The sequence below is a fragment of the Myxine glutinosa genome, chromosome 7, assembly GCF_964187855.1.
Source record: "Myxine glutinosa chromosome 7, kmMyxGlut1.1, whole genome shotgun sequence".
NCBI lineage: Eukaryota > Metazoa > Chordata > Myxini > Myxiniformes > Myxinidae > Myxine > Myxine glutinosa.
Window position 1 is genome coordinate 161,347,661 of NC_136267.1, and position 27,484 is coordinate 161,375,144.

The 27,484-nt window shown below is 49.0% G+C and overlaps 2 protein-coding genes across 2 annotated transcripts; one reads left to right on the forward strand and one right to left on the reverse strand.

The window, feature by feature from the left end:
* Window positions 1-5,923: 5,923 nt before the first annotated feature.
* LOC137417021 (fas apoptotic inhibitory molecule 1-like) lies at window positions 5,924-21,865 on the reverse strand. The gene is made up of 5 exons (XM_068102741.2): window positions 21,825-21,865; window positions 13,693-13,833; window positions 11,980-12,208; window positions 11,319-11,368; window positions 5,924-11,194 (listed from the first exon to the last, which is right to left on the reverse strand). The coding sequence occupies exons 2-5, from the start codon at window positions 13,801-13,803 to the stop codon at window positions 11,045-11,047; spliced, it is 540 nt and encodes a 179-aa protein (XP_067958842.2). The 5' UTR covers window positions 13,804-13,833; window positions 21,825-21,865; the 3' UTR covers window positions 5,924-11,044.
* A 683-nt stretch (window positions 21,866-22,548) lies between these two features.
* On the forward strand, window positions 22,549-27,009 carry LOC137417017 (transmembrane and ubiquitin-like domain-containing protein 1). The gene is made up of 3 exons (XM_068102733.2): window positions 22,549-22,676; window positions 23,096-23,936; window positions 24,250-27,009. Exons 2-3 carry the CDS (start codon window positions 23,320-23,322, stop codon window positions 24,602-24,604), a joined length of 972 nt encoding a protein of 323 aa, XP_067958834.1. The 5' UTR covers window positions 22,549-22,676; window positions 23,096-23,319; the 3' UTR covers window positions 24,605-27,009.
* Window positions 27,010-27,484: the final 475 nt, after the last annotated feature.

The following is a 27,484-nucleotide window of genomic DNA, read 5'->3' on the forward strand; positions in this document are numbered from 1 at the left end:
CCTGGCGGGGCCCCCGGCAATCACGTTTCCAATGTCCCATCCGTCCGCAGCGAAAGCACGCCCCTTGTGGAGCGGTGGATGCGGGGTACCCGTTGTTATTGCGCGGACCCTGTTGTGTCGGACGCCTCGCAGGCTGTTGGTTCTGCTGTCCCCATTGTGGCGGCCCATTCCCGTTTGCTTCGCTTGGGGCCCAATAACTTGGGGGAGGCCCATCGTTTTGGGGAGGGGGTCCCTGTGGATACCCGTTCTGGGGAGGGGGAGGGGGTCCCTGTGGATACCCATTCTGGGGAGGGGGCGTTTGTACTGCCCAGGTCTGTGGAGGGGGTGTTTGCACGGCCCAATTCTGCGGCTGTGGAGGGGGCCCCTGCATGTTCCAGTTTTGGGGAGGGGGCCCTTGTGGGTTCCAATTTTGGGGAGGGGGCCCTTGTGGGTTCCAATTTTGGGGAGGGGGCCCTTGTGTCCGCATGTCGACTCGTCCACTGTCGTTGTCGTCGACGTCATTTTCGTTTTCGTTATCGCGGCCCCACTCTTCGTTGGGCTCTATCCTGGTGTTCCGATTCTGGGCCCGTACTTGGCCTCGATTTCCCTTCTTATTTTGGTTGAGTTGGGCCCGTTTTTCCTGGACAAGCATTTGCAACATGTCGTCCTTTACATCGGCCTTCTTATCGTCGCCGTCGCCACATTGCTCGGCCGCTTCGACTAGTTGGTCGGTTGGGGTGTTCCTCCATCCTATCATAGCCGTTTGAATGCGCTTCCTAACTGCCGGTCTCATCCCTTCTACCATAAAATTGTTCACTACAGCGCGAGGGAGATCTTGTGCCCGCACCTGGCCCAGTCCTCCCCACTTTAACACTGCTCTTTCTACTCTCTCTCTCCAATCGATTGCTGCTTCGCCATGTTTCTGTTTTAGGCCGTATATTTTATTCCAATCTGGCCCCGCGGCTGGCATCAGTGCGGTGTATACCCCGGTCAACAATAGGTCGACAAGGGCATTCCAATCGACGAGGGTCTGGGCCGCGGTTTGGGCCGGGGTTGGTGCTACATTTGGCCAGCGTGCGTGTATTTTGGCCTGGTCCCACACCCGCGCGGGCAATACAGCCTTCCCCATATGGCAGACGTCCCGCCAATCTGCGCCTGTATTTTGTATCCACAAACGCATAAATTCCGGTATCTGACCGGGCTCTTCAGCCAGCAAGGTTCTCACCCGCTCCTGCATAGACGCCAAATCTGATTCTCTCCAGGGTACCCTGATGTTAATGGGTCCCCCCGCTCTCAGTCCTATGGTTTTTAAGGGACACATCCCGATTGTAGGCTGTGGGTTCTCCGATTCCGTGAACCCTTCCAATGAGGGGTACAGTTCTCCTAGCCCTACTGGAGGCGCGAACCCGCTGTCCGCCCCACTAACCTCTTGTCCTCTAAATGGATTACCCGGGCTAAGGTGAACCTGAGGGGCGGCTGGTCTAGTTCTCTGGGGGTCTAACCCCTGGGGAAACAGGGGCGGGGGTGGGAGAGGTGGCGCCTGTGGCCCGGGGACAGGGCTCAGGGCTTGGGGGGGTAGAGGCATGGTAGCTACCTCCCCTACCGCGGGGTCTTGGTCCGGATTTTGGACGAGCGGCATTAGCCGCTGATTTGCTTGCTTAACTACCTCCCTAATTGTTTTGTCCTGGACCTTGTCTGCTTGTTTCTTTTGGCCCTGAAGCTTCAGTACTTCCCCTGCCAAGCTAGCCTGTCTTGAGGCCGCCAGTCGCTTCATCCCTTCCTTTTCCCACCACCCATACACCTTCCAATAATCGGGTGGGAAGTGTTTCCTTTCTTTCTCTAGCTTATCCAAAGCTCCGTACAGCACTTCCAATTTGTCAAGTGCAAACGATCCCTCCTCTGGCCAGGGATTACTCAAATCTTTAGTTAAAACAGCCCAGTCCTTTCCTGGTCTTACCGCAGCAAAATGATGCCTCTTAAACATGAAAGATGCCGGGGTTCCCTTGAGGGGCTCCCCCTCTTTCGTTAGCTTGTTTCCCATCTTATTGCTCTGGGCTGATCCTTCCTGGAAAGTTCTTGGCCACCGGCGCAGCCTTATGGCTGTCCGACCTCACATTTCCCCCTCCTCCTTGCTAACTGTAACGTTATCCTTACTGTTATCCTGCGCAAATTCTACCCTTAGCGTTATTCTTAATGTTATCCTGCGCAAATTCTATCCTTAGCGTTATCCTGGTGAATTTAACAAAGGCTCGTCATTCTGAGGCTTGAAAATAGCCTTTACTTACAATTTTCGTTCGGAGAGCAGGCAGTGGCAGATGGCAAGGGAGCGGACTGAGCCCGCTCGAGGGAGGGAGGTTCGAATTTGGAAAAGTAGCCCTTTAATACAAGACAATGCTCACCTTAAAACAAATCAGCGTGCCGGCGCCGGCCTCAGGCAGCCTCCCTCCTGTCATTCAGGGTCCGCTCCTCTTGTCCTCCTCTGCTGCAATCCGAGTCATGGCACCATAAAATGTCGGGAGGACTCCTTGATCGTAACAGAATTCCACCAACAGATTGAGAATGACGAACTTTTATTAAATACCAATTACACAGCTGGGAGGAAAACGAAGACGTCTACAGCACGAAGGAACATCATGCCATGTCAACCTTCCTAAAAGCACATCGATTCACAGTTCATTTATGTAGGGACACGCTTTATCAGAGAATCTCCGCTAGAGTCCGGGAGGACAAAGGAACTGGCAAAGGGTCCTCCCACCGTCATCCCCAGTGGGCCATGTTCCCCACCGTCATCCGTCCTTTCGTCTTGGAGGAGTGAAGCACGCACCGTTAGGATCCGGACCAGATGTGTTTTCAAGGCTCCGAGGTGACAGAAAATATAACTCACTGAAGGGGGATTGCATTCCTGGTTCTGATAAGGCCATAAAATGTATGAGGTCGTTCTGATGAGTTCCAGGTGTTGAATGTACCTTTCAGCTCACTTTCTCATTTAAACTTAAATCCAGAGCATATTTATCGTAACTCAAGTGTCACTTTGATTATACGAAGTATTAGTTAATGTTTTAACAGTCTATCAAAGAAGGTCTAGGTCTACAATTCAAGCATCCTACGTAAGGTTCACATTTCACACATATATAATCCGCCTTCCTGCCCGCGGCTCGAGGCGCCGTCTGCGGATCAAGGAGAGAGTTTACGACTAGGCTATCTAGCCTGTAAAGAACGCACGTATACAACGAAGCCATCTGTTCTGCACAGATGAAGCGAGTATTTTCTCATTTTAAACTATGGCAAAGCGAAAACCTTTTTATTAACTATGAAATAACATTTTCAAACAGCATTTATAACAGAGCTTATGCAGTAACAAATCAGCTACCTGACATCACCTTCAGACCTTTTGTCTCCATACATTCCTTCCACGTGTTCATCTTTTCCTTCAGTCCATCCATACTTTCCGCAATCAACACCAGATCATCTGCATACAACAACTCCCACGGTAAACCCTCCTTTACATTCTGAGCCAGCACCTCCATCACAGCTACAAATAGTAGTGGACTTAGTACCGACCCCTGATGCACTCCCACCTTCACCTCAAACTCACCACTGTTCCCGTCCTTCGTCCTTACAGCTGTGCGTGCTCTTTTGTACATTGCCATCACGACTCTGATCAACCATTCCTCCACTCCTAACTTCCTCAATGCCCATGTCAATACTTTGCGTGGAACCCTATCGAATGCTTTCTCCAGATCAACAAACCCAAGAAACAACTTCTTCCTCTTCTCCATGTACTTCTCCTGCAACTGCCTCACAATAAAAAGTGCGTCTGTCATTCCTCTTCCTGGCATAAATCCAAACTGCATTTCGTCGATCTTCACTTTCTTCCTTATCCTCCTCTCCAACACCCTTTCCAATACCTTCATTCCATGCTCCAATAACTTTATCGCTTGGTACGAGCCACACTCTAGAGGGTCACCTTTCCCCTTGTAAAGAGGGACGAGGGTACTCAGTTCCCAATCCACTGGAATGTGGCCTTCTTTCACCGCCAGATTACAGACCTCTGTCATTCTCTTCACACCCCAACTTCCTGCTGCCTTCAACATATCTCCCACAACTCCCGTCAGCCCTCCCACTTTTCTACTCTTCATTGCTTTTATGGCTTCCTCAACTTCCTTCTCAGTTATCTTCTCTGCCGGTCCTAAAACTGGGTTACTCTCTATGTTGCCATCCCATTCATTCTCTGTATTCAACAGCATTTCCATATATCTTTTCCATCTTCCTTTAATTCCATCTGGGTCCACAACGATTTGTCCCACTTCATCCTTCAAGCAACTCACCCCCATCACATCACACCTCTCTTTCGCTATCTGCTTTGCAATCCTGAATACTGCTCTCTGACCCTCTTCCGAATCCAAGCGTTCTCCGAACATTTTCCTACATGCCTCCTGTGCCTTTGCTACCTCTTTCTTTGCAGCCTTCTTGGCTGCCTTATAACTTTCATGCTCTGCTGTTTCTGCTCCCGTACCCTTCGCCTTCTGCCACTCCTTGAACTTCTTCCTCTTCTCGTCAATCCTCTTTCCAACTTCATCATCCCACCACCATGTTTCCGAGTGCCTCGGTGGTCCTTTTGTCCATCCACATACCTCACCAACGGCTCCCAACAGACTAGCTTTCATTGACATCCAACCACTTTCAAGCTCAACCACATCATCCTCTACCCTACTCAGCCTCTCTTTTAATGCCTCCCTTACTGTCACCTCTTTCAACCTCCACACCTTCATTCTCGGTTGGTACTTCACCCGCCGAGCTCTCCTCGCACCTTTCACCCTTATGTCGCAGACAACCAAGTGGTGCTGTGAAACAGCCTCCTCGCCCGGGATCACCTTTGTGTCCCGGAGGTGCCCCCTATCTCGCCTACGCACCATCAGGTAGTCAACGGTTGTCGTCGACCCACCTGACGTGTATGTAACAAGCTTATTATCCTCTTTCTGGAACTGAGTATTACAAATCAACAAATCAGCTCCATCAGCAAACTCCAAAATCCTTTCACCTTCTCCATTTCTCACACCATATCCGTAACCCCCATTAACTCCCTCAAAACCATCCATACTCCTTCCCACATGTCCATTTAGGTCTCCTCCTACCACAACAACTTCCTCATCTTTCACGTTTTCCATCAGCTTCTCTATCGCACACCAGAACTTGTCCTTCTCTTCATCGCTCCGACCAAACTGCAGAGCATATCCCGAGATGACGTTCACCAAGACCTTTCCAATCATCATTTTCACCATCATCAACCTATCACTCACTCTAGTCACACTCACCACACTGTCTACAAACTCCTCAGAAAACAGGACACCAACACCATTCACGCCCTCTGGGCACCCTTGCCACACAAACTTGTATTTCTGTCCCTGCCTACCCTTCACCATTCTCACACCACTTCCCTTCCATCTCGTCGCTTGCACACAACATATGTCCACTCTTCTTCTCACCAATACTTCCACCACTTCTCCTGATCTCCCTGTCATTGTCCCTACATTCCATGTCCCAAACCTCAGAAACCGATCTCCACTTCGGGCTGTACCCTGCCCATATGTAGTTGTAATTGTCATGGTTCTCTTTTTGAGGCAATGTTTTTATGGCCGGATGCCCTTCCTGACGCCAACCCTCTTAGTCATCTCTTACGACATGCAGGGATACGGTGTACCTGCGGGGGCCCCATCAGCACCACACCACGTTTGCCCGGTCAGCACCACGGCGGCCCGGTCAGCACCACACCCTTGGAAAGGACTTCGATGCTTTGGAGAGATCGAAGCAAGCCTCCTTGCTCGAACCTAGGGTGTAACTTGTTGTTGTTGTTGTAATGTTGTTGTTGTAATGTAACGTGTTGTATTTCCTCCCAATGGGGCTTCAATTGGGAGACCCAAATGAAAAGGCAAAATATCAGAAATTGAAGGCTTTTTTTTATTTAAACGATTTATATAAACATCCGTTAAATCATATCACACGCAAATCATCAAAATCTAAACAGTATTTGTAGAATTTCAATAAAAGCCACATCACTGTTCATATCGGTAAATATTATTCCATCGTGTTTGAAAAAACTTAAAAATTGGGAAAATTGAAAAAAAATTGGAAAAACAATGTAGCTTATTTTACTCCAGGGTGTCCAAGGATTACACACCCAAAATTTCGTTGCGATCGGTTCAGCCGTTTTTGCGGTACCTTCGAACGGACAGACAGACATTGGCGAATTGTCGTAAAATTACAAGCCTGGCTACGCCGCCGTTAGACTTTCCGTCTTGTTTAATTAAGCATGAATTACCAAAGTACATCATGAAAATGGTTTCAATACCTTATTTGATAATTGTTCTTTGTAATACAATGCATAGCTTGTATTGTTCTATATCATACAATTTATAGTTTGTATTGATATTAATAACACAATGTATAGCTTGTATTGTTCTATATAATACAATTTATAGTTTGTATTGATATTAATAACACAATGTATCGCTTGTATTGATCAATATAATACAATTTATAGTTTGTATTGATATTAATAAATAATAACACAATGTATAGCTTGTATTATATCTCACTATAATTCACCAAACATCCGTCCATTTGTCTGTCCGTCTGTCTGTTTGAAGGTACCACAAAAACTGCTGAACCGATCGCAACGATATTTTGGGTGGGTAATCTTGGGATCTCAAGGAGTAAAATAGGCTATTTAGTTTTTCCAATTTCAGCTTTGGCCTCCAGCATTCTCAGGTTTGGACTCCCGCATAACATTCGCGTTCGCATAACGTTCATTGTGACGATGTTTTCATTGTGACGATGTTGTTTTCCCGGGTGCCGCACAAACGGCTGCACCGATCGCTGCACGGCTGCACCGATCGGACTCGGTGACCTCGGACAAAGGCCTTTTATAAGGACACAGGTTGAATCCCTGCTTGAGAGAATTCCAACCCCCTCCCCGCCATCACGACCATCTCTCCAACTCACAATCCCACGAGATATACGGAAAGGACGACCCAAAACCAATATAAACATCATTCGTATATAAACATCATTAAAAGTAGATAATGACCTCGGCCAAAGTTCAAACGACGTTTAATCTCTACATGAGAGAACTCCACATAGCTATTTGGACGGTGTATACGCTAACAGATCGCTGGATCCATCGATCTTGCCAAGGCCGTAACACCTATCAGCTCAAAATCCTTTTAACTGTTGATTTGGTAGTTTTTACAATGAAGGAAACACGTATCGGGAGTACATACAACATAGCGATTGTGAATGTGACAGCTCTGAGCCGTCATTCGCTTCGCATCGCAGTGACAGTGAGCACCAATATGGCGGCTGTAAGATTAAAATCTGGCTGCAAGCCCCCTCACCACCCAAAGCCTGCAACTAGACATATTAACACGCTCCTCCCCCTTCATTCCCGTTCTTCAAAGCAAAGTGGTAAAAATTGTTGTGTCGCCATTATATATGACAAGCAACGGTACCCGCCCTAAGGGTATCTTGTTATAGAGATATTGTATTAATGTATGATTGGAATGATGCTGCTTGGAATGAAAATAGAGATATTGAGTTTAAATATGAATGACGAAATGACGAGAGGGTTTCTACTTTTTAACCGTGACATTCGCGGATTCACCATATTCAGATTCACCATTGATTAATTTATAGAACTGCTCAGATGGAGTACGTTTTTTGTGCAAGTCATTCACGAACCTGTTGTCAATGCCTGACGTTCGACTGAAGGTGGCACGGGAATGTGGAATTTATTGGTTCCATGGTTTAGCATTCACAGTTTCCGCATTGGTTGTTTGCTTTCAGCTCTCCACCTGCACTTGGCACGGGTACTTGCTCGTGTTTCTATGTGCCAAACTACATATTGCCTTTTATATGCTATGTCTAGAGATACTCTTAATATTTTTTAATACCTGTGAATTATCTTGCATTTCAGCGTATAGCTGCAGATGATAATAAACAAACTGAACTGAATTGACTTAATCCAAGGGATTCTGTTCAGTATGGGAATTTTATTTATTTATTTATTTTTTGTATACAAAGTTGAGGCTCGTGTAAGAGCTAATACATAAAAGAAAAAAGTATAAACATAATTCCACGATAAATAATTCCACTCTAAAAGACATATAATAATAATAATAATAATAATAATAATAATAATAATAATACAATTATTTTGTATAGCGCTTTTCAAGAAACCCAAAGACGCTTTGACATATTACGTAAAACAAAGACAAAAAAGACAAAAATACATAAGTTAAACAACCAAACAGAAAGGAAGGAGAAGGAGAAGAGATGGTCAGGGGTTGAATGCGGTGTTGAACAGGTGGGTCTTGAGTGATGATTTGAATGTGGTGAGAGAGGAGGAGTCTCTGATGGTTTGAGGTAGTGAGTTCCAGAGTGTGGGAGCAGCGATGGAGAAGGCCATGTCCCCCCAGGATCTGAGTTTGGTCCGGATGGGGGGGGGGGGGCAGGAGGTTGGCAGCAGCAGAGCGGAGGGTGCGGGTGGGAGTGTGTCTGGGAAGGAGGTGCGTCAGGTAGGAAGGGGCCAGGTTATGGAGGGCTTTGTAGGTCAGGAGGAGGATTTTGTACTGGATTCTCTGGGAGATGGGGAGCCAGTGGAGCTTGTGAAGGACAGGGGTGATGTGGTCCCGGGCCCGGGAGTGGGTGAGTAGACGGGCAGCGGAGTTCTGAATGTATTCAAGTTTATTGATGATATTTGAGGATGAACCATAGAGGAGGCTGTTGCAGTAGTCCAGACGGGAAGTGATGAAGGCGTGGATGAGGGTTTCTGCAGCTGTGGAGGAGAGGGCTGGACGAAGACGGGAGATGATTTTCAGATGAAAGAAGGCTGTCTTGGTGATCTGCTTAGTGTGTTTGTCGAAGGAGAGGGTTTGGTCAAAGATGATGCCAAGATTCCTGATGTGAGGGGAGGTGGATACTGGGATACCGTCGATGTTGAGGGTGAAGTTGTGGGTGGATTTGGTGAGCGTTTTTGGTCCAATCATGATTATTTCGGATTTATCACACTTTAGTTTGAGGAAGTTGATTTGAAGCCAGGATTATATTTCAGTGATGCAGTTTGTCAGGATACGGTGGAAATTGACTTGGCGGAAATGAAAAGCTGGATGTCATCGGCAAAGCAGTGGAATTGGAGACCATGAGGACGGATTAAGTGACCAAGGGGGAACAGGTACAGGATGAAGAGGAGGGGACCGAGAACTGAACCTTGGGGGACACCTTGGGGGAGGGGAGCAGTGGGGGATTTGCAGTTATTGATGGAGATGAACTGGTGCCTGTCGGAGAGGTATGATTTGATCCAAGAAAGGGCAGTGCCAGTGATGTTAAAGGTGGTTTCACTTCGGGTAAGGAGGATGATGTGATTGATGGTGTCAAAGGCGGCGCTGAGGTCGAGAAGGATGAGAATGTTGAGGTTACCGGCGTCGGAGGAGAGGAGAAGGTCGTTTGTGATTTTGAGGAGTGCAGTTTCCGTACTGTGGTTGAGGCAGAATCCGGATTGGAATGTTTCATACAGGTTATTGGCAGAGAGGTGATGTTTGAGTTGAGTGGCTACAGCGCGTTCCAAAACTTTTGACAGAAAGGGTAGGTTGGAGATGGGTCTGAAGTTGTTTGGGGTGTCAGGGTTGAGTCCAGGTTTTTTCATAATGGGGGTGACAGCAGCGATTTTGGGGGATGGTGGGACGATGCCAGTAGACAGGGAGGAGTTTATCGTTGCAGTGATAAGTAGAGAGAGAGCAGGAAGGCAAGCCTGAACAAAGCTGGAGGGGATGGGGTCCAGAGTGCAGGTGGCAGTTTTCATTCCTGTGAGGAGTTCAGAGAGGTCAGTAGGGGAGACTGGGGAAAACTGAGATAGGGGTTGGCAGGATAAGGGGGGGGGGCAGATAGTTTGAGGGGGAGCAGGTGCGGTGGTGGTTAAGCTGCTGTAGATGTTGTCTATCTTGCTTTGGAAGAATGAAAGGAAAGAAATGCAGTTGTCGACTGTGAATGACTGGGTGGTGGTATCCAGGGGGCTGAGGAGTTTGTTTATTGTGGAGAAAAGTGCTTTTGGGTTTCCGGAGCCAGAGTGGATTATTTGAGAGTAGTAGGTGGAGCGGGCGCGGGAGAGGGCATCTTTGTAGTGCTGCAGGTGGTCTTTGTAGGCTTGGGAGTGGATTGTGAGACCTGTTTTATTACCGAGTCTTTCAAGTTGGCGGGCACGGGTTTTCATCAGGCGGAGTTCAGGGGTAAACCAGGGAGCAGAATGGGTGAACGAAACTGTTTTGGTTTTTATAGGTGCAAGCTGGTCGAGGCAGGAGGAGAGAGTGTGGTTGTAGTAGTCAGTGAGGTCAGAGGGCTGTGCAAATCAACGAAGGGAGAGGTGGACATCTTTTCGGAGAGGGAAGATGAGAATGAGGTAGGTGAAAGAGAGTTTAGCTTACGGAAGTTAATTATGCGTTTTTGCCTTGGTGCTGGGGTGGGAATGTTGATGGTCATAGTGATGGCTAAGTGATCGGAGAGGGTGAGGTCAGAGCCAGAGAGATGGTGTAGATTTAGTCCAATAGAACAGACAAGGTCCAGAATGTGACCACGGTTATGGGTGGGAAAGTTGACATGTTGAGTGAGGTTAAAGCAATTAAGAATATCAATGAAGTCAGCGGTTATTGTAGAGTCAGTGGAGTCCATGTGGATATTGAAATCACCGAGGAGGAGGGTTGAGGGGGAGAAGGAACAGAGCTGGGTCAGAAAGTAAGACAAGTCAGACAGGAATGATGGGTGTGGTTTGGGAGGGCGGTAGACAACTGCCATGACTGACTGTGTGTGACCAGAAAGTTTAAAAGCCAGGTGTTCAAATGATGGAGCAGATGAGATGGAGATGAGGCTGGTCTTGATGTCCTGTCGGTGTATTACAGCAATATGAGTAACATATGAGTTTAAAGTAATTCTCTCTCAGTGAGTTTGTGGCTGGATGGAAAACCTGTGGCTGGATGACTTTGACACCATAAACAGTGTGTCAGCTTGTCAGGATAACTCATTGGATTGAATCGGGAATCGATTTTCCATCTACCAGGAGTGAGTACAGGATCCCCTCTCTGCGCCGCCCGCTGCTCACAGTCTTCAGGCTGCATCTGTGGTCACCTACCATAAAAGTAGTCTCAGTGCCATCATCCACAAACTCCCCCTGCATACACACAGATACGGAAACTCAAATTATACAGTTATTAGACATCCCCAGAAAGTATGATGCATCTTCCTTCAGTCAAACAATAAAGCAAAAAGTTCAAAATTAAAAATCATTATCTCACTGTAGTTTCCATCTTTTGTCCATTGCACCAAATTTCCATGGTATCTTTTTCTGCAGAGAAGATAGGTAGAGGTACAGGTGTCAGATGGAAAAAAACAACAACTAGAAGGCATCTGAAAATGTAAAGCCCGTCCGCGTCCATTTGTATCAGACGTCTTCTTCTTCTGCTTCTTCTTCTTCCGTACGTTCAAAATAACGAAAACAGTTTAAAAAATACAAAATAAAAATTGATGATGTTATGCAGCCTTGACCTTTGACCTTCCACACTTTTTTTCCAATGCCAGTTTCTTTTGACAGTGTAAGCCCGTGGTAAGGCCAAGCATGGCACACAGCGAAGTCAAACCCACCTCTGACAGAAGATACAGTAGCCTTACCACAGGCTTACACTCCATTACCGCGTAAGGGCAGTAATGACCCACAGAGAGAATAGGTTGGACACATTGACACGTGATCATTGCTGATTGGAGTAAAGTCACCACAATACCGCCATTAACACTACCATCATGGCTCACCATTGGTCGGTTAACCCTCATATTAATAAGGACTGTGGAAAAAAGTTCAAAGGCGACTTCGTCGGCCGAGGCAAAAAAACCTGATTTCAAAAGACTTTTAGTAAAATACCATTTTCAAGAACTATGACAAACTACAAATCATATTCTCACCGAGCACCACTCTCATGTCCACAGCGTCCAAGTGCAAGAGCCAGGTTTTTGTCGTCTTGGAGTGGTTCTCAACAAATTTTTTCAGACTTTTCCCATTGATTCCCAGGGAGTACTCGTACGTAAAACCACTCACGGCCTCAATCTTGATGGTGGCTTTGGTTTCAGATTTGCCGACTGCAAATGTCTCTTCACCCACGAGCTTAAACATCCAGTCTTTTCTGACCAATTCCTGAAGTAAACACCAACAAAACAAAAATACTTCAAGGATAAATATTGTACAAAAATGCAACCTGCCCTGATGGATTCATTCAGTGTCTATCTATATCTACAAGAGAACAGTTATGGAGAATGACAAACCAAGCTTCTGTTGCATTAAAAATGTATACTGAATAAAGTGTAAATAGCCCTGGTGTTGGGCTAGCGGCTAGGGTGCCGGCTTGGGATCCTAGGATCCTGGGTTCGAATCCCGGTCGATCGCTGAATTAACGCCAGGGGGGTTGACTCAGCCTGTCATCCTTCCAAGGTCGGCTAATTGAGTACCAGTTCACTGGTAATTCCCTGCTTGTCGTTAAAGGCGGCAAAAAGGGTTGGCGTCAGGGAGGGCATCCGGCCGTAAAACATTGCTTCAAAAAGGGGACCGAAAAACAACAACAACCACGGTTCCCGAAAAAGGCCAACCCCCGCTTTGCGGGGAAAAATGGCCTCTAAAGGTGTTTTATTATTATTATTGCAATCAAAATAAATGTATTTCATATACATAGCTGGTCCAGGCCATATTTTGATAGAAATGTTTTGATTCCAGTTTTTGCATACTTTTACATGCCCTTTGGAAACTATCCGAAACGAGATGGTATTCATAGAAAACTTACCCCGCGGAGTCAACTTGGTGCGCGCCAACTCTTCTGTTTTTTACGTTTTTTTCTTTGATCCAATTCGGCTGCCAGACCACGTGACCGAAGACATCATAAATTTACATTCTTCAATCTAATTGTTGTGTAGATCACACTCAATAAATTTCACTAACTGATCGGACTAAGCGTTGTAACTTGTCAAATTATAATGTCATAATTAAGGCAACGATGACGTCATCGTTAACGCCACTTATTCCCCATGCAGAGTTTTTTTTTACAATGAGCCACGTTTCAATATTTTTCCATGGAGTGGTTTTGGAGATATAGAGGTGTAAAGTTTTCGTATTTTCCAAGATGGCGCCCATACCATGTGACCTATGACGTCAAAATTATCTTTTAAAAATTATACAGGAGGAGGCACTGCTATGGTGAAAATTCCGTGTCCATCAGACTAACAACTGCAGAGAGAAAAAAGTATTCATACTGATTGGATCAAGTGTTGTATTTTTCGAATTATGACGTCATAATGAAGGCACCAATGACATCATCATTAACATAACTTATTCCCCATGGGGAGCACTTGACAATGAGCCATGTGTCAATTTTTTCCATGGAGTGGTTTCGAAGATTATAGAGGTGCAAAGTTTTTCCAAGATGGCGTCCGTACCACGTGACTTATGACGTCATAATTATCACTAAGAAATTATACTTGTTTATCATTCTCCAAATGGTGCAAAACTTCGTATCAATCGGACCAACGCTTGCTGAGAAAATCGAATTTTTAAAATTCAGACACGTACGTATACACCCGATTGCTTAACCATGCTTTTTGCTTCACAAGCAAAGAGTAACGAAGGCCCACCTGGTTATCTAGGTAAATGACTCTCTTGCCAGATGTTGTGCCATGTTCAAACTCAATTTTGTGCACACCATCACTCAGGGCTACCTCCCACACGGCCACCAAGTCATTCATCCCACATGCGAGCCTCAGTCATCCCTGTGCCTGCCAATGAAAATTAAGGCAGAAATATTCCAAATATAAGAAATAATTATTTTTAAGGTGAAAATAAATACAGAAAGTTGTAAAACACAACAATGCCAAGAATTGGCCCATATGTGCCTCACATGTATAAAACTAGGAAGGAACTCGGTAGAGTTCATACTGCCAGGCTGAACAGTTTGTATGTGCGTATGCATGTGCATGTGTGTATGTGCATGTATGTGTGTGTGTATATATGTGGGTGTATATAAAATGTTAAATTTGTCATGCACAAAATGTGTGTACACAATATACTACTGTACACCATGTCATGCACAATATGTGTGTACACAATATACTACTGTACAAACATGTCACGCACAATATGTGTGTACACAATATACTACTGTACACCATGTCACGCACAATATGGGTATACACAATATACTACTATACAACATGTCACGCACAATATGGGTGTACACAATATACTACTGTACAACATGCCATGCACAATATGTGTGTACACAATATACCACTGGACAACATGTCACTCACAATATGTGTGTTTACAATACAATATTTGTATAATATGTGTATGCAATGTATAATAATAATATGTGTTCAATGTACATACAATACACAGCACAATATGTCATGCACTATGTGTGCACATAATACATAGCATATGATGGCATGCAAAACATGTGCATACACCATAATCGGTAATCGTGCATGTGTACGTGCAAGTCAACACCCATGTACGTGTTTGTGTGTGTGCGCGCGCGCATGCATGCACCACCGCCACCGATCCGCCAAATATCAGGCCCCCACTTCCACGCGGGTCCGCCATATCTCAGGCCCCCCTCCCACTCATTTCCACCAAATCACAGGCTCCCCCTTTCACACAGGTCCGCCACATCTCAGCCCCCCCCCCCCCTCAGACTCGGTTCCGCCAAATCTCAGATCCGCCATATCTCAGGCCCCCCCTCCCACTTGGGTCTGCAAAATCTCAGACTTCCCCTCCCTGTGTGTGCGTGTCCTCCTCGACAGGTTAGCGTCGACAAAACCCATCAAGCCACAGGCACATCCCCATCCCCCAACCAGAGTCGCCCACGAAGCTGTTGTATTCAGCACATCGGAGATTGGTTCCCTGCAGGCATAACATGGCAAAAACCTGAAACCACTTTGAACCTCCCATGACCCTGATTTTTAATGCCGCGAACAAACTTTAGTACGTCACGGGTGATTATGGTTGTGCTCAAGTTTCATTGAAATTGTATGTGTAGTCTCGGAGAAGAAATTCTGAGCGTTAACATATTGACTGACTGACTGACTGACTGACTGACTGACTGAGAAAGTGCAATTCCAATACAATACCTCACCTGAACTATGTTTCAGGTGAGCTAAAAATGGGCTTTACAAGATTGATTGTCGTGCATAACAAATTTAGCTGCGGCAGAATAGATGTGTTACATATTTTGGACGAGGGTCGAAATGATCTAAGGAATGTTATGATGTAAAAATAGCCTGAAGGTCTATCGGGGTCTAGATGGTCTTAAGGGGTATAATGAAATGGAAGACCAAACATTGCATTGGAGTCATCAGGAGGAACCCGAATAAACAAAGGGCAAAGATGGAGTCATCAGGAAGAACCTGGATAGGATTCGGGTTTCAGCCATTACTCCTGAACCTCTAAACTCATCCATGCGCAGCCAAGTGAACCTTCCAGAATAATCTCGGCAATAATTCACTTCTCCTGGACAGATCGATAAGGAAAGAGAGAAATAAATAAAAAGCAAGAATTCGAATGAATAAAGAGAAATGTGAAAAGGTATAAAGAAAGGTGAAAGGAAACAATCGTGACAAATCTCACACTCTCACTATGTCTCTCCGAAAAGATCAACTGGACAACCCTCCCATCTACTTTCTCAACAATCCTCTCCAAGAAGTTCTGTCACTCAAGCTTTTGGGTCTCTCTATCTGCCATGATCTTTCCTAGGAAAACCACATTTCCAAGCTGGCCTCCAAAGCCAGTCACCGACTGGGAATCCTCAATCGTGCGATGTCCTTTCTGGGAACTTCTGAGCTCCTCACGAGATACAAGGCTTTCATCCGCAGCTCAATGGAATACTGCTCTCCCCTCTGGGCTGGTGCTCCTGCCTCACATCTAGCTCGGCTTCATGTTGTAGAAACCAAAGCTTTTAGGATCATTGGAATCTCCCGCGATGAAGCAGATTGCGAGGGCCTTTCACTCGCTCCCAGCAGGCAGGTTGATGGTCTTTCTCTCTTCTACCGACTCCTCTCCGGCCTAGCTCCCTGTGCTGTCTGTGCTTTGTCCCCCAAATATTCCTCCAGGATGCTCAAGATCTGCCAGCAACCCTATTCTGGTGAAACTGCAAAATCACGACTCTGTCACCTTCACTCCTTCTTTCCTCTTTTTTCCCCGCCTCTGAAACAAACTCCCTCACTCTATTCAATCCCAGTCCTCCCTCCAGGTCTTTAAAACAGCTGTTCACCACCATCTCTTATCTTTCCCCGTAAAAACCTTGATCTTTTCTATCCCCGTTAAAACACCCCAAACCCACCTCCATCAAATTCCCTGTTTTCTTTCCTGAAAGTCCGTGTAGTGTCCATCTTGTTTAAAGCGTGTACCCCGCCGCAGCCCTCTCTCCTCCACAGATCTCCCGATGTCCCCGTTCTCTAATGTTGTGCTTTTCTCTCTCTCCGGCTCCCTTTATTATATGTTCTATATGTTAGCTCTTACACGAGCCTCGACGTAGTATCCAAAAAGAACAAAGTTGGCGGGAAGAACCCTGACAGTGTGGCGGACACAATGCCAGTGGACAATAATTCCGCGCACCAGTGGGTGGTGCGAGCGTCCGGGCGTGGAACTGAGATACATGCCCCGCCTTTCGGCCGACCGGCCACGCCCGGGGGCAAGGCGTGGCCACGGGACACATATGCGGGCTCAAAGGTCGAGCCCGCCCAGTGCTGATGAGCGAGCTGACAATAAAGTGTTTTGGTTTGTACAACGCGTTGTGGCCTACCTGCTTGACAAACGAGTCATGTGTGCACAGCACCACACTGGTGACCCCGACTGGTTCAGCCGTAGCTGACCCCTGAATGCGCCATGGCTACCAACGCAGTCGCCGTCAAACTCCCAGAGTTCTGGGAAGTGCAAGCCGACATCTGGTTTGTGCAGGCCGAAGCTCAATTCCAGCTCCGGGGCATCACGGCGGATGACACCATGTACTACCACGTGGTCGCCGCCCTCGGGCCCGGCACTGCCGCCCCCGTCGTGTCCATCCTTCGGCGCCCGCCGGGCGACCACAAGTAAGCGGCACTCAAACATCTTCTCCTCGCCACGTTCGGGCTCACGGAGGCCGAACGCGCCGACCGCCTCCTGGACCTTCCCGCCCTCGGCGACACACGACCGTCCGTTCGGATGGATTTTATGTTGTCCCTTCTTGGAGACCACCGCCCGGATTTCCTGTTCCAAGCGCTTTTCCTCCGCCAGCTACCTGTGCAGGTGCGCCTCGCGCTGGCCGGTTCGTGCGTGGCACGGTTAATGGAACCCCGTGCCCTGGCCGGAGAGGCGGACAAGTTTTTAGCGGCCTGCGACACGCGGTCGGTGTATGGTGCTGCCGTAGTGGACCCCGGTGCGGAGGCTACAGCGCCCCCTGCTTCCCTTGTGGCTGCTGCCACGCCCCGCCCACCACCGCCGCCGCCACCACCACCGCCGCCGGCACGGCCGTCGCGGCAGCCACCACCGCAAACCTGGTGCTACTATCATGCCAGGTTCGGCCGCAAGGCTAGAGCGTGCCGCCCGCCGTGTACTTTCGACGGGTCGGGAAACGACCGGGCCGGCGCTCACTTGCGGCCATGAGCGTCGGCCATTCCGGCAGCCTCCTGTTCATCACAGACACCTCGTCTGGTCGTCGTTTTCTGTGCGACACGGGAGCGCAGGTAAGCGTCCTCCCTGCCTCCGCGTCCGACAAGCAAGCCGCGGGCCGGGGTCCCGCGCTGCTTGCCGCCAATGGTACGCCCATTCGCACGTACGGAAAACGCTGCCTTTCTCTGCGGTTCGGAAGGCAGGTTTTCCGATGGTCGTTCATCACTGCCGACGTGCCTATGGCACTGCTCGGCGCGGACTTCCTCTGTGCCAATGGCCTGTTGGTCGACGTCAAGCACAGAAGGCTTGTCCAGGCTGAGACGTTCAGCTCGCTCGCGTGTGCGCTGCCCGCCTCGTTGAGCAGCTCACTGAGTGGCTAATCGAGCGTCTCGCCGAGCGGCTTGCTGAGCGGTTCCGTTCCGGCCAGGTTCATCTGCACGCTTCCGGCAGCGAACGAATTCACCCGCCTCCTCGCCGGTTTCCCGGCCCTCACGCGGCGCACCTTCTCGGCAGGGACCGTCAAGCACGGGGTGGAACATCACATCCCCACCGCCGGACCACCGGTCTACGCCCGGGCACGCCGCCTCGAGCCGACGAAGCTCGCGGTAGCTAAAGCGGAGTTTGCTATGCTGGAGCGGCTCGGCATCGTGCGGCGCTCCAAGAGCGCTTGGGCGTCGCCGCTACACATCGTGCCCAAGCCCGGCGGGGGACGGCGACCGTGCGGGGACTACCGCCGTCTCAACGACGCCACCACCCCCGACCGCTACCCCGTCCCCCATATTCAGGACTTCTCCGCCCGGTTGGCGGGCATGTCCTTCTTTTCGAAGGTGGACCTCATACGCGGTTACCACCAGGTCCCCGTCAGGCCGGAGGACATCCCAAAGACGGCTGTCATCATGCCATTCGGTCTTTTCGAATTTCTTCGGATGCCCTTCGGTTTGAAGAATGCGGCTCAGGCGTTCCAGCGCCTCATGGACAGCATCTTGCGCGACTTGGATTTTGTGTACGTATACCTGGACGACATCCTCGTCGCCAGCGCGTCCCGCGAAGAGCACCTACACCATCTCCGCACGCTCTTCGAACGTCTGGGCCAGCATGGCCTGATCGTGAACCCCGCCAAGTGCCGGTTCGGTGTCGCCGAAATCGACTTTTTGGGGCACCGCGTCACCAGGCACTGGGCCGTCCCCCTACCGGCCAAGGTGGAGGCGGTGAAGGGGTTTCCGCACCCCCGCACGATCAGGGGGCTCCAGGAGTTCCTGGGCATGGTAAACTTTTACCACCGTTTCCTGCCCCGCATCGCCCAGCTCCTGCGGCCCCTCCACGAGGCCCTCCGGGGGAAGCCGGGCAAAGGTGACGTCACCTGGACCGAGCAGATGGACACGGCGTTCGTGGGCGCGAAGCTCGCCTTGGCTAACACCACCATGCTCGCGCACCCGGCGCCCGATGCACCGATCGCCCTCACCACCGACGCCTCGGACTACGCGGTGGGCGCGGTGCACGAGCAATGGGTTCGTGGAGCTTGGCAACCGCTGGCGTTCTTCAGCCGGCAGCTTCGCCCGCCCGAACGCCGGTACAGTACCTTCGACCGCGAGTTGCTCGGGCTCCACCTGGCGGTCAGGCACTTCCGCCATCTGCTCGAGGGCCGTGCGTTCACGGCCTTCGTCGACCACAAGCCACTGGTGTTCGCGATGGGCAAGGTCGCCGAGCCGTGGTTGGCCCCGCAGCAGCGTCACCTCTCGGCCGTGTCCGAATACATGACGGACATCCGGCACGTCGCGGGGAAGGACAACCCGGTGGCGGATTGCCTTTCCCGGTCCGTTGCCCACGCGGTCCACTTCGGCATCGACTATGCCCGGATGGCGGCGGACCAGGCCGCCGACCCCGATGTCCAGGCCTTGCGGACCGCCGTTACGGGCCTCCGCGTCACCGAGGTGCCGTTCAACGGCGTGGGCATGGCCCTCTGGTGCGACGTCTCCCTCGGGCGGCCTCGCCCCATCATGCCCGCGGGCTGGCAGCGCCGGATTTTCGACTCCATCCACGGCCTGTCCCACCCGGGCATGAGGGCCTCCCAGAGGTTGATCGCCGACAAGTTTGTCTGGCATGGCCTCCGGAAGGCCGTCCGCGGCTGGGCCAGGACGTGCCTTGCGTGCCAGCGCGCGAAGGTGCACCGACACACCCAGGCCCCATTGGCCCCGTTTGCGGTGCCGGAACGTCGGTTTGACCACGTTCACGTGGACCTGGTGGGACCTCTGCCCCCCTCGCGGGGTTTCACCCACGTCCTGACCATGATGGACCGCACCACCCGGTGGCCGGAGGCCGTGCCTTTGGCGTCAACGATGGCGGCGGACGTCGCGCCGGCATCGCCACCTGGGTCGCCCGGTTTGGCGCCCCCTCAGACATCTCGTCCGACCGCGGCCGCCAGTTCACCTCGGAGCTCTGGGGGGCGGTCGCGCGGGGGCTCGGGGTCCAGCTGCACCGCACCACGGCCTACCACCCCCAGGCTAACGGTTGAAGGCCGCGCTCCGGGCCACCCTCCGCGACGGCGGCTGGGTCGACAGGCTCCCCTGGGTCCTGCTGGGCCTCCGGACGGCGCCCAAGGAGGACCTGCGCGCATCCGCGGCGGAGTTGGTCTTTGGACAACCGCTGCGGGTGCCAGGCGAGTTCCTCCCCAACCCCACGGCACCTTGGTCCGCGGCGCAGGAGCCCCCCGCTCTGCAGGAGAACGCCCGGAGGTTCGCCCCGGTGCCGACGGCGCACCACGGGCACCCACCCACGCACGTCGCCCCGGAGCTTCGCACCGCGGAGTATGTCTTCGTCCGGCATGACGCCCACCGGACACCACTGCGGCCCCCGTACGACGGGCCTTTCCGCGTGCTGGAGACCGGGGTGAAATTCTTCACCTTGGACATCGGCGGTACTCCCGACCGCGTCTCGGTGGATCGACTCAAGCCGGCCCACCTCGACGTGGACCACCCACCGCCGGTGGCTCGGCCCCCGCGTCGGGGCCGCCCCCTGGCGGGCGGACCCCTGGCACCGCCCAGCACCGTCGGCACGCCGCCCCCCAGTCCGGCACCCATCCCGGGTACAGCCGGGGGCATCCCAGCTGGCATCCCTGCACCCCGGACGCCGCCAGTCGCCAGAGGGCGCTTCGGCCGGGTCATCCTTTTGCCCCGCAAACTGGCCCTCCAGGTGCGCGGGAATTCTGGGGGGCCGCGCGTGGCGGACACGAAAGCCCACTGGCGTGGTGACATCATTCCACGCACCAAGTGGGCGGCGGCCACGCCCGAGGGGTAGGCGTGGCCTCAGGATATACACTGGGCGCGCAGCCTGGAGCGCGCCAGCCGCCTGTGCTACAGTGACCTCTTGAGAATAAAGACTCTTTTGTTTAACCGCGTTGTCCGCTTCCTCCTTGGTAGCAAGTAAGCGCGCGTAGCACCGCGCTTTAGTACAAACATCATCAAATGGGAAACCAAATACTGCATTGGAGTATCATCAGCTGGAACCCGAATAAGTAAAGAGCAAAGATGTTTATGGACTCTAACGGGTTTAAAGGATCTTTAAATGTTTGTAGGTCTACAGGGCCTAAATGTTTGTGGGTCTGAAGGGTCTAGCTCTAATTTGTCTATTAGCCACTCGGTAGTTTGTCTATTAATTACGTACAACTGGGACGTGAGTACCTCCATTAACTTTCAGTATAACAGCACTCGGTTGAGCGCATACCTCCGCCAGGCTGAACAGTTTACGTTTTGTATCCCTCTGATAGGTCGGATCTGGATCCGGACATGAAGCAAAATCGATTCGGCTTGTTCTTATCACCGACCAAACCAACTCGTCCACCAAGTTTTGTCATAATCCGTCCACAACTTTTTGAGATATCCTGCTCAAAGACGGACAGAGGGGTGAACACATCCTTCCATCCTCGTTATCGCAGATAATTATTATCACTCAGGAGACGAGAATGGATCCATGCAAGGCATGTTTATGTTACGACCTGTTGCTATGGTTTCGGTGTGGATACAGACAGCATATAAACGTGATTAAAAAAAAGACATTTTTATCTCATCGTATACAGTACATCCCATTGAATATGCATAAGTACCTCCTCTATATAAACCTTCACCTCATTCAGTTATTGGCATGCTCGCTGACCGCCTTTTCAGCTGTTGCTGTAAACATATTTTACTGATTTTTTTTCTGCGGGAGGGAGGAGAGAGGATGTTGGTTTATTTTGTATTATTAGTCTTAGATCGGCCGAACCCAAAATAATTTTTTGGGAATTTTAACGTAAAGCGCAACGCATGACTCGAGACTAAAGGGATTATAGGGGATAACTACCTGTTGAGCTGACGTTCATCTAATACACCTCAATGTCTTTGGAAGTGCAAACAAGTATTCCTCAGAAAATATTTTTAAAACGTCATGAGGAAAATCAATCTCAAACATAAACATGTTATCATTTACAATTTATCTGTGGGAATTTAACATTAGCTGCACTGATACGCCATTCGTCGGGCCTTGAAATTGATAGCATTTCCTGGTGTAGCACCGTAAAATGGGTAACATTAATTATACGGTAACATAATTAAGCAGAAAATAGTTTGAGCAGGTTATCGAGGAAGTTAATGTTTTCCTTCTGATCGCAGACATGTATTTCCATGTATTTATTTTCTCCCGTTATATTAATTAGGTTCACATTATTGGTATATATATGAGTAAAGTAACTAGCTTAGCTGTGGTTCCCTCCTCTTTTATATTGGTTCCGCTCTTTAAAACAAAAATGTAAATTTATTATCTCATCCCATCGCAGCAAATATCAGATTATACATTTTATTAAATATCAGGGCAGTGTCAATGTATTTGATGTTCAAAGACAAGTGAACTCTTGAAGTGATGACGTCGAGGGCTTTAATAAAGAAGAAGAGGAAGCGAAGATATTTTGCGGTTGTCTATTTTGTGGCTTCTTCTTCGTTCGGTAAGACATCACAGTTTTGGTGTAAAATGTGGCGTTATATCTTCGAGATTCGTCATGTAGCGTATGCAGTAGATCTTCTCCTTCGATATTCCCTAAAAACGTTGTTAGAGAAGCAAAATATATCTTGGCTTCTTCACTCGTTCAGTGGCGCTTGTTCGATTATATTTATAACAAATGTTGACATGCAAGCGATTTTCACAATCGTTCACCAAATGTGCTTTGACAGGCTAGTTTTTGGCCTACTGGTCGTGTACAAAGCCTACTTAAAGAAAATGTGGGCAATGCCTGTCATAAGAATGTGAAGAATGCCATTTGCGTACGTATTATGTAGATGAATGGTGGCGAATTGCTTTGTTTTTTTTCTCCTGTTGTGCTGCTGTAAGGTGAAACAATCTCCAACTGTTCCCGTTTCTGCACAGGATGGTTCCTTGTTTTCTGAATGTGGATTGAACAAGAAAGAGAGAGCAGGTGGAAAGTATTGTACGAGTTCACAACTTGTAATTCAACTAGACAATATTAAAGAGAAAAAAGATGTTCTAGCTTTGGACGAAAAGGAGTGTTTGGTGGAGGGGATTGCAAAAAGAGAACTTGATGACACTGCTTAAGGCTTCAAGTTATTCAAAACACTAAAGCAAAGGCAGCCATGGCTGTGGCTGTAACGGCTGTGGATGATGAACTGATGACATGGTACCTGCCAGGTGGGGAGGTCGGTTCACTGATCCTTGCTGCTGCTCTTCTTACTGCTCTCATTCTTGCCTGGCTTTCCACTTATGTTGACAACACGGCAGAAGAACTTTTTCTTGCCGTTTCACAACAGCAAAATGCCATCTCCGTCGATAGCTTCGTTGGTCAAGCAAGTTCAGAGTCGGAGAGACCGGGGACCTCGGAACGACCTTCGCCGGCCGCTTCCCTCGTCCATCCGCAGGCAGAAGCCTCCACTAGCGAAGAAACCGACGATGGCAGGCACAACCCGTTAAGCTTCGTACAGTGCAAGTCAGCAGGCGACCTAGAACAGAAGGGTCACCATGGTGATACACAGGAAAGACAAGATGTTGACTGTGAGGAAAGTCGAGTCGTATCGGGAGTCCAAGAATCTGATAGCCAAGGCTTGTTAAGGCTACGTAAACGACCGCGGCATCAACCGGGCGCCTCATCAAGACCCTGCCAGGAACGAAGCATGCAGCTACGACTCAAATTCCTCAATGACACAGAGAGGGTCATCCAAGTGATGCCTGGGGACACGGTGGATTGCCTCAAGCGGTAAGGTCCTACCAGGCTCGAATTTTAATGGCTTCTCTTGAAATAGATCAGGTCGAGGTGTATGTGTGCCAGATTTGTAGTTATTCTTCGCTAACATGGAGCAGCAAATTAACCAAATAGTTCTGTTATATCACTTGACTTCAACTCCAGGGTGGGGATCTGATCTGAATATTTATATCCTGTGCTAGGGTGTTAATTGTGGGTTAGCACCTGTAAAAGAGGCCAAATGAGTATACAATTCGGCAAGAGTTTTTTTTTTTTTTAAATTATTATTATTATAAATTCACTTGACTTTTTTGCATTCTCTGTGCAGTGCTCACTTCCCAGGTCAAGAGGAGCATGTTAGGTTCATCTATCGTGGTCAGCTCCTTCGAGAGCCGGAGCGCACGCTGCGCTCGCTCGGCGTCCCGCCCGATGCGGTCGTACACTGCCACGTGTCGTGTCGCGCCACAAACGCGCCCGCCACATCGAACGCGGCTCCGGCCAGTCCCCGTCTCCGGCGGCCTTCCGCCCCCGGGTATCGACTCGGCCCGCTGCTCGTCCCCGCACTCGTGCTGCTGCTGTGTGGAGCGCTTTTTGTTAGCGGTTTTGCCCGACACAGTGGTCCGGCTCTCACTTGTGCTGCCATCCTGTTTGGTTTGCTCGTATATGGAGTTTGCTGCCAGTGAAGATTAGCACAGATTTCAAACAGCTTATTGTATGTCATGCAGACAGGCACCAGGCCTGATTAGCCAAATTTTACATGTGAGTTTTCCATTGGAAAGATATTTTATATCTATATATTTTCCTTCCTTTCCCCCCAAAGCCACATTGGCCCAAAAATTATAATGGCCAGAATGAAGCTGATAATGTTTGCACTGGACATTTCACTTTAAATTGCTGTTTTTATTTTTATTTTTGAAATGCTTGTAATTGCGACGTATGCAATCGATCATCCATGCTCAAATTAGTAAATATCACATTTGGTTCCATTTGGGAATTCATTTTGCTACGAATGCATAATTTACATTTCAACAAATTGATTCATGCCGTTGTACATTTGATCACAAATGTTCTTTTTCTTGTAGGAAACATTTGTGGTGTCTAAATCTCGTACTGAATGTACTATTCAAAGTCTAAGCTACGATCAATAAGCGACTTTCAAAATGACGTGTGAATGCTAAACGAGGCCTTGTGTGCGTAGTTGTCAGCATTTAGATGAAAGAGTGGCAATTTTAAAAGATTAACCATAATTGTTCTGTTCCCGAATGAAAATCGGACTTTCAGAAATATAGGAATGCAACAAATATCCGTGGATGGGACTGATAGGTGTTGATTTCCTATCATTTCCTGTTTAAAATACAATTAGCGGCCAAAGTGAATACATTTTTTTTTTTAAACATCTACACGTGGACGCTTCAACTATTAGCAATAGATGCAAAAATCTAGTATAATTTCTCTTGCGGCCCCTGAAACACACAAACAAAATATATTTACAATTGGGGTCACAGCTACGGTAGCTCCCAGCTCTCCCTCCCAACATGATTAATAGTAGATACCAGTATAACCACCTTTAGAGGCCATTTTTCCCCGCAAAGCGGGGGTTGGCCTTTTTCGGGAACCGTGGTTGTTGTTGTTTTTCGGTCCCCTTTTTGAAGCAATGTTTTACGGCCGGATGCCCTTCCTGACGCCAACCCTTTTTGCCGCCTTTAACGACAAACAGGAGTATCATTTTTCGGGTGACATAGTCACAATTTCGGTCTTCGAGGCCGGCCGATAGGCACAGTGTGACCGGAAGGGACGAGGTTCTCCTGACCACGTGGCCCTCGACTTGGTGGGGTTTGTCCGCACAATGTGGGCGCTTTCAGGATGAACTTTAGCCGGGGAGCGTTTGGGCGCCCCGGTCTGATACTGCCGCCCACGCGCAGAACAACTTGTGAGTGCACGTGGGTCCCGGCGGTCCCACTGGCCTAGCGCTACCATGTTTAGACAGCGAACTCCGTCCCCGGGCACCGGCACCTACTCCCGGAAGTTTGAGAGATCAGCAGTGCCGGGCACGGTAGGACACCCGCGGAGCCCCGGCGGACCAGGGACGCGTGAGCCTACGCGTTAGCGTGCTACGGCGGAATCAACGGCTTCGGCCACGGCCGGGCCGATACTCGGCCCGGTCGCCCGGAAATGAACTGGTTCGACGCCCGCGCTAGAGAGGTCGCGGGCGACTGAGATGTATTAACAAATAATTAATTAATTTGAGACGTCCGATTTCTAGTGTTTGGAAATTTGGAAGAGCTTGACCCTAGCCTTTCCCTTGCGAGGGCAAGGAGGAACTTAACACTTGACACTTAAGCTTAGTTTGAAGTACCCCCTGCCAGCGCTCACGGTGGGATGGCAGGGCAACCCGAAGTAGTAGATACCAGTATGGTCATTTTAAATTTTCCATGCACCTTCACAAGCCCCAGATATTCCTTCCCATTGGTTTTCAGAAGCACCTAACCCAGATACACAGTCCATTCACTGGATGCGATCTGTCAGGGATTTGTGCATCTCACGCCGTCCAATTGGGCTCAGCACCGGTCAACATGGGCGGGACTTTGCGGTACGGGCAGGTGCTCGTTCGTCGAGCCGAGAAAGTTCACCAAGTCTTTTGTTGTGCAGAGGCACAGCCCTTTCTCTCAGGTACTTTTCCAAGTATTTTCAGAAGCTTTGTGAATAACAATCCATATCTATCACAGACCACTGGGTTTCTGTATACCCTGGTATAACGGACCCACAAAATCTGGGTTTTCCCTATTTGTGATGCCCTGAATGCCGACGTTTTCCGGGATTTCTGCGCATGTGCGCCGAGCATTTTTGGGTGGAATACGTCATTTCGAAAGTCGCGTATTATCGTAAATATTGCGTTCTTTCAATTGCAAGTTGGTAGGTCTGATTATGCTATGTTTGGGATGTGCTTCATGTTATAACAAGGTTTATTCCAAGTGAATGGCATCACCAAATTGACAGGTATTTTGTTGTTGTTTTGCCTTTTGTTTCGGCCAAATTTCTCTTGTGTGGCACCTTAATGGGTCTGAGGTAGTAAATCTGAATCCTTGAATCTTTGTTTAGGGAAATATTGATCAGGGTAGTTCAAGAATGATGTGGACCTTTTATTCTAGATAATACAAAGAGAGGGATTCATTGAAACTTCAGCGATTAATCAAGGCATTTCCCCACTTACCTGTAAACACTTGTCCTAAAACATATGGCAGTACCTTGATACGATCTATGTAGAAACCTCTGTGACTCGTCGTCTTACGCAGCCATTTTGAGATATGGGCTTTGATATTTCCGTTCGTAAGCATTATGCCAACTAGATGTTCTTGGAGTGGTCCAAAAAGAAAAAGATGAAAAGTCAATTGGATGATCCACCTCTGTTCCACAGCACTTGTGACTGTTGGACGCCATCTTGGTTTTACCCCCAATTCTCTAAGCAGCATTGATTTAACTTTAACTTAACACTTATTCAGGTTAGACATTACTTTTCTACAACATTTCAACATTTAACTCTTAGTTTGCATGTACGCATGGAC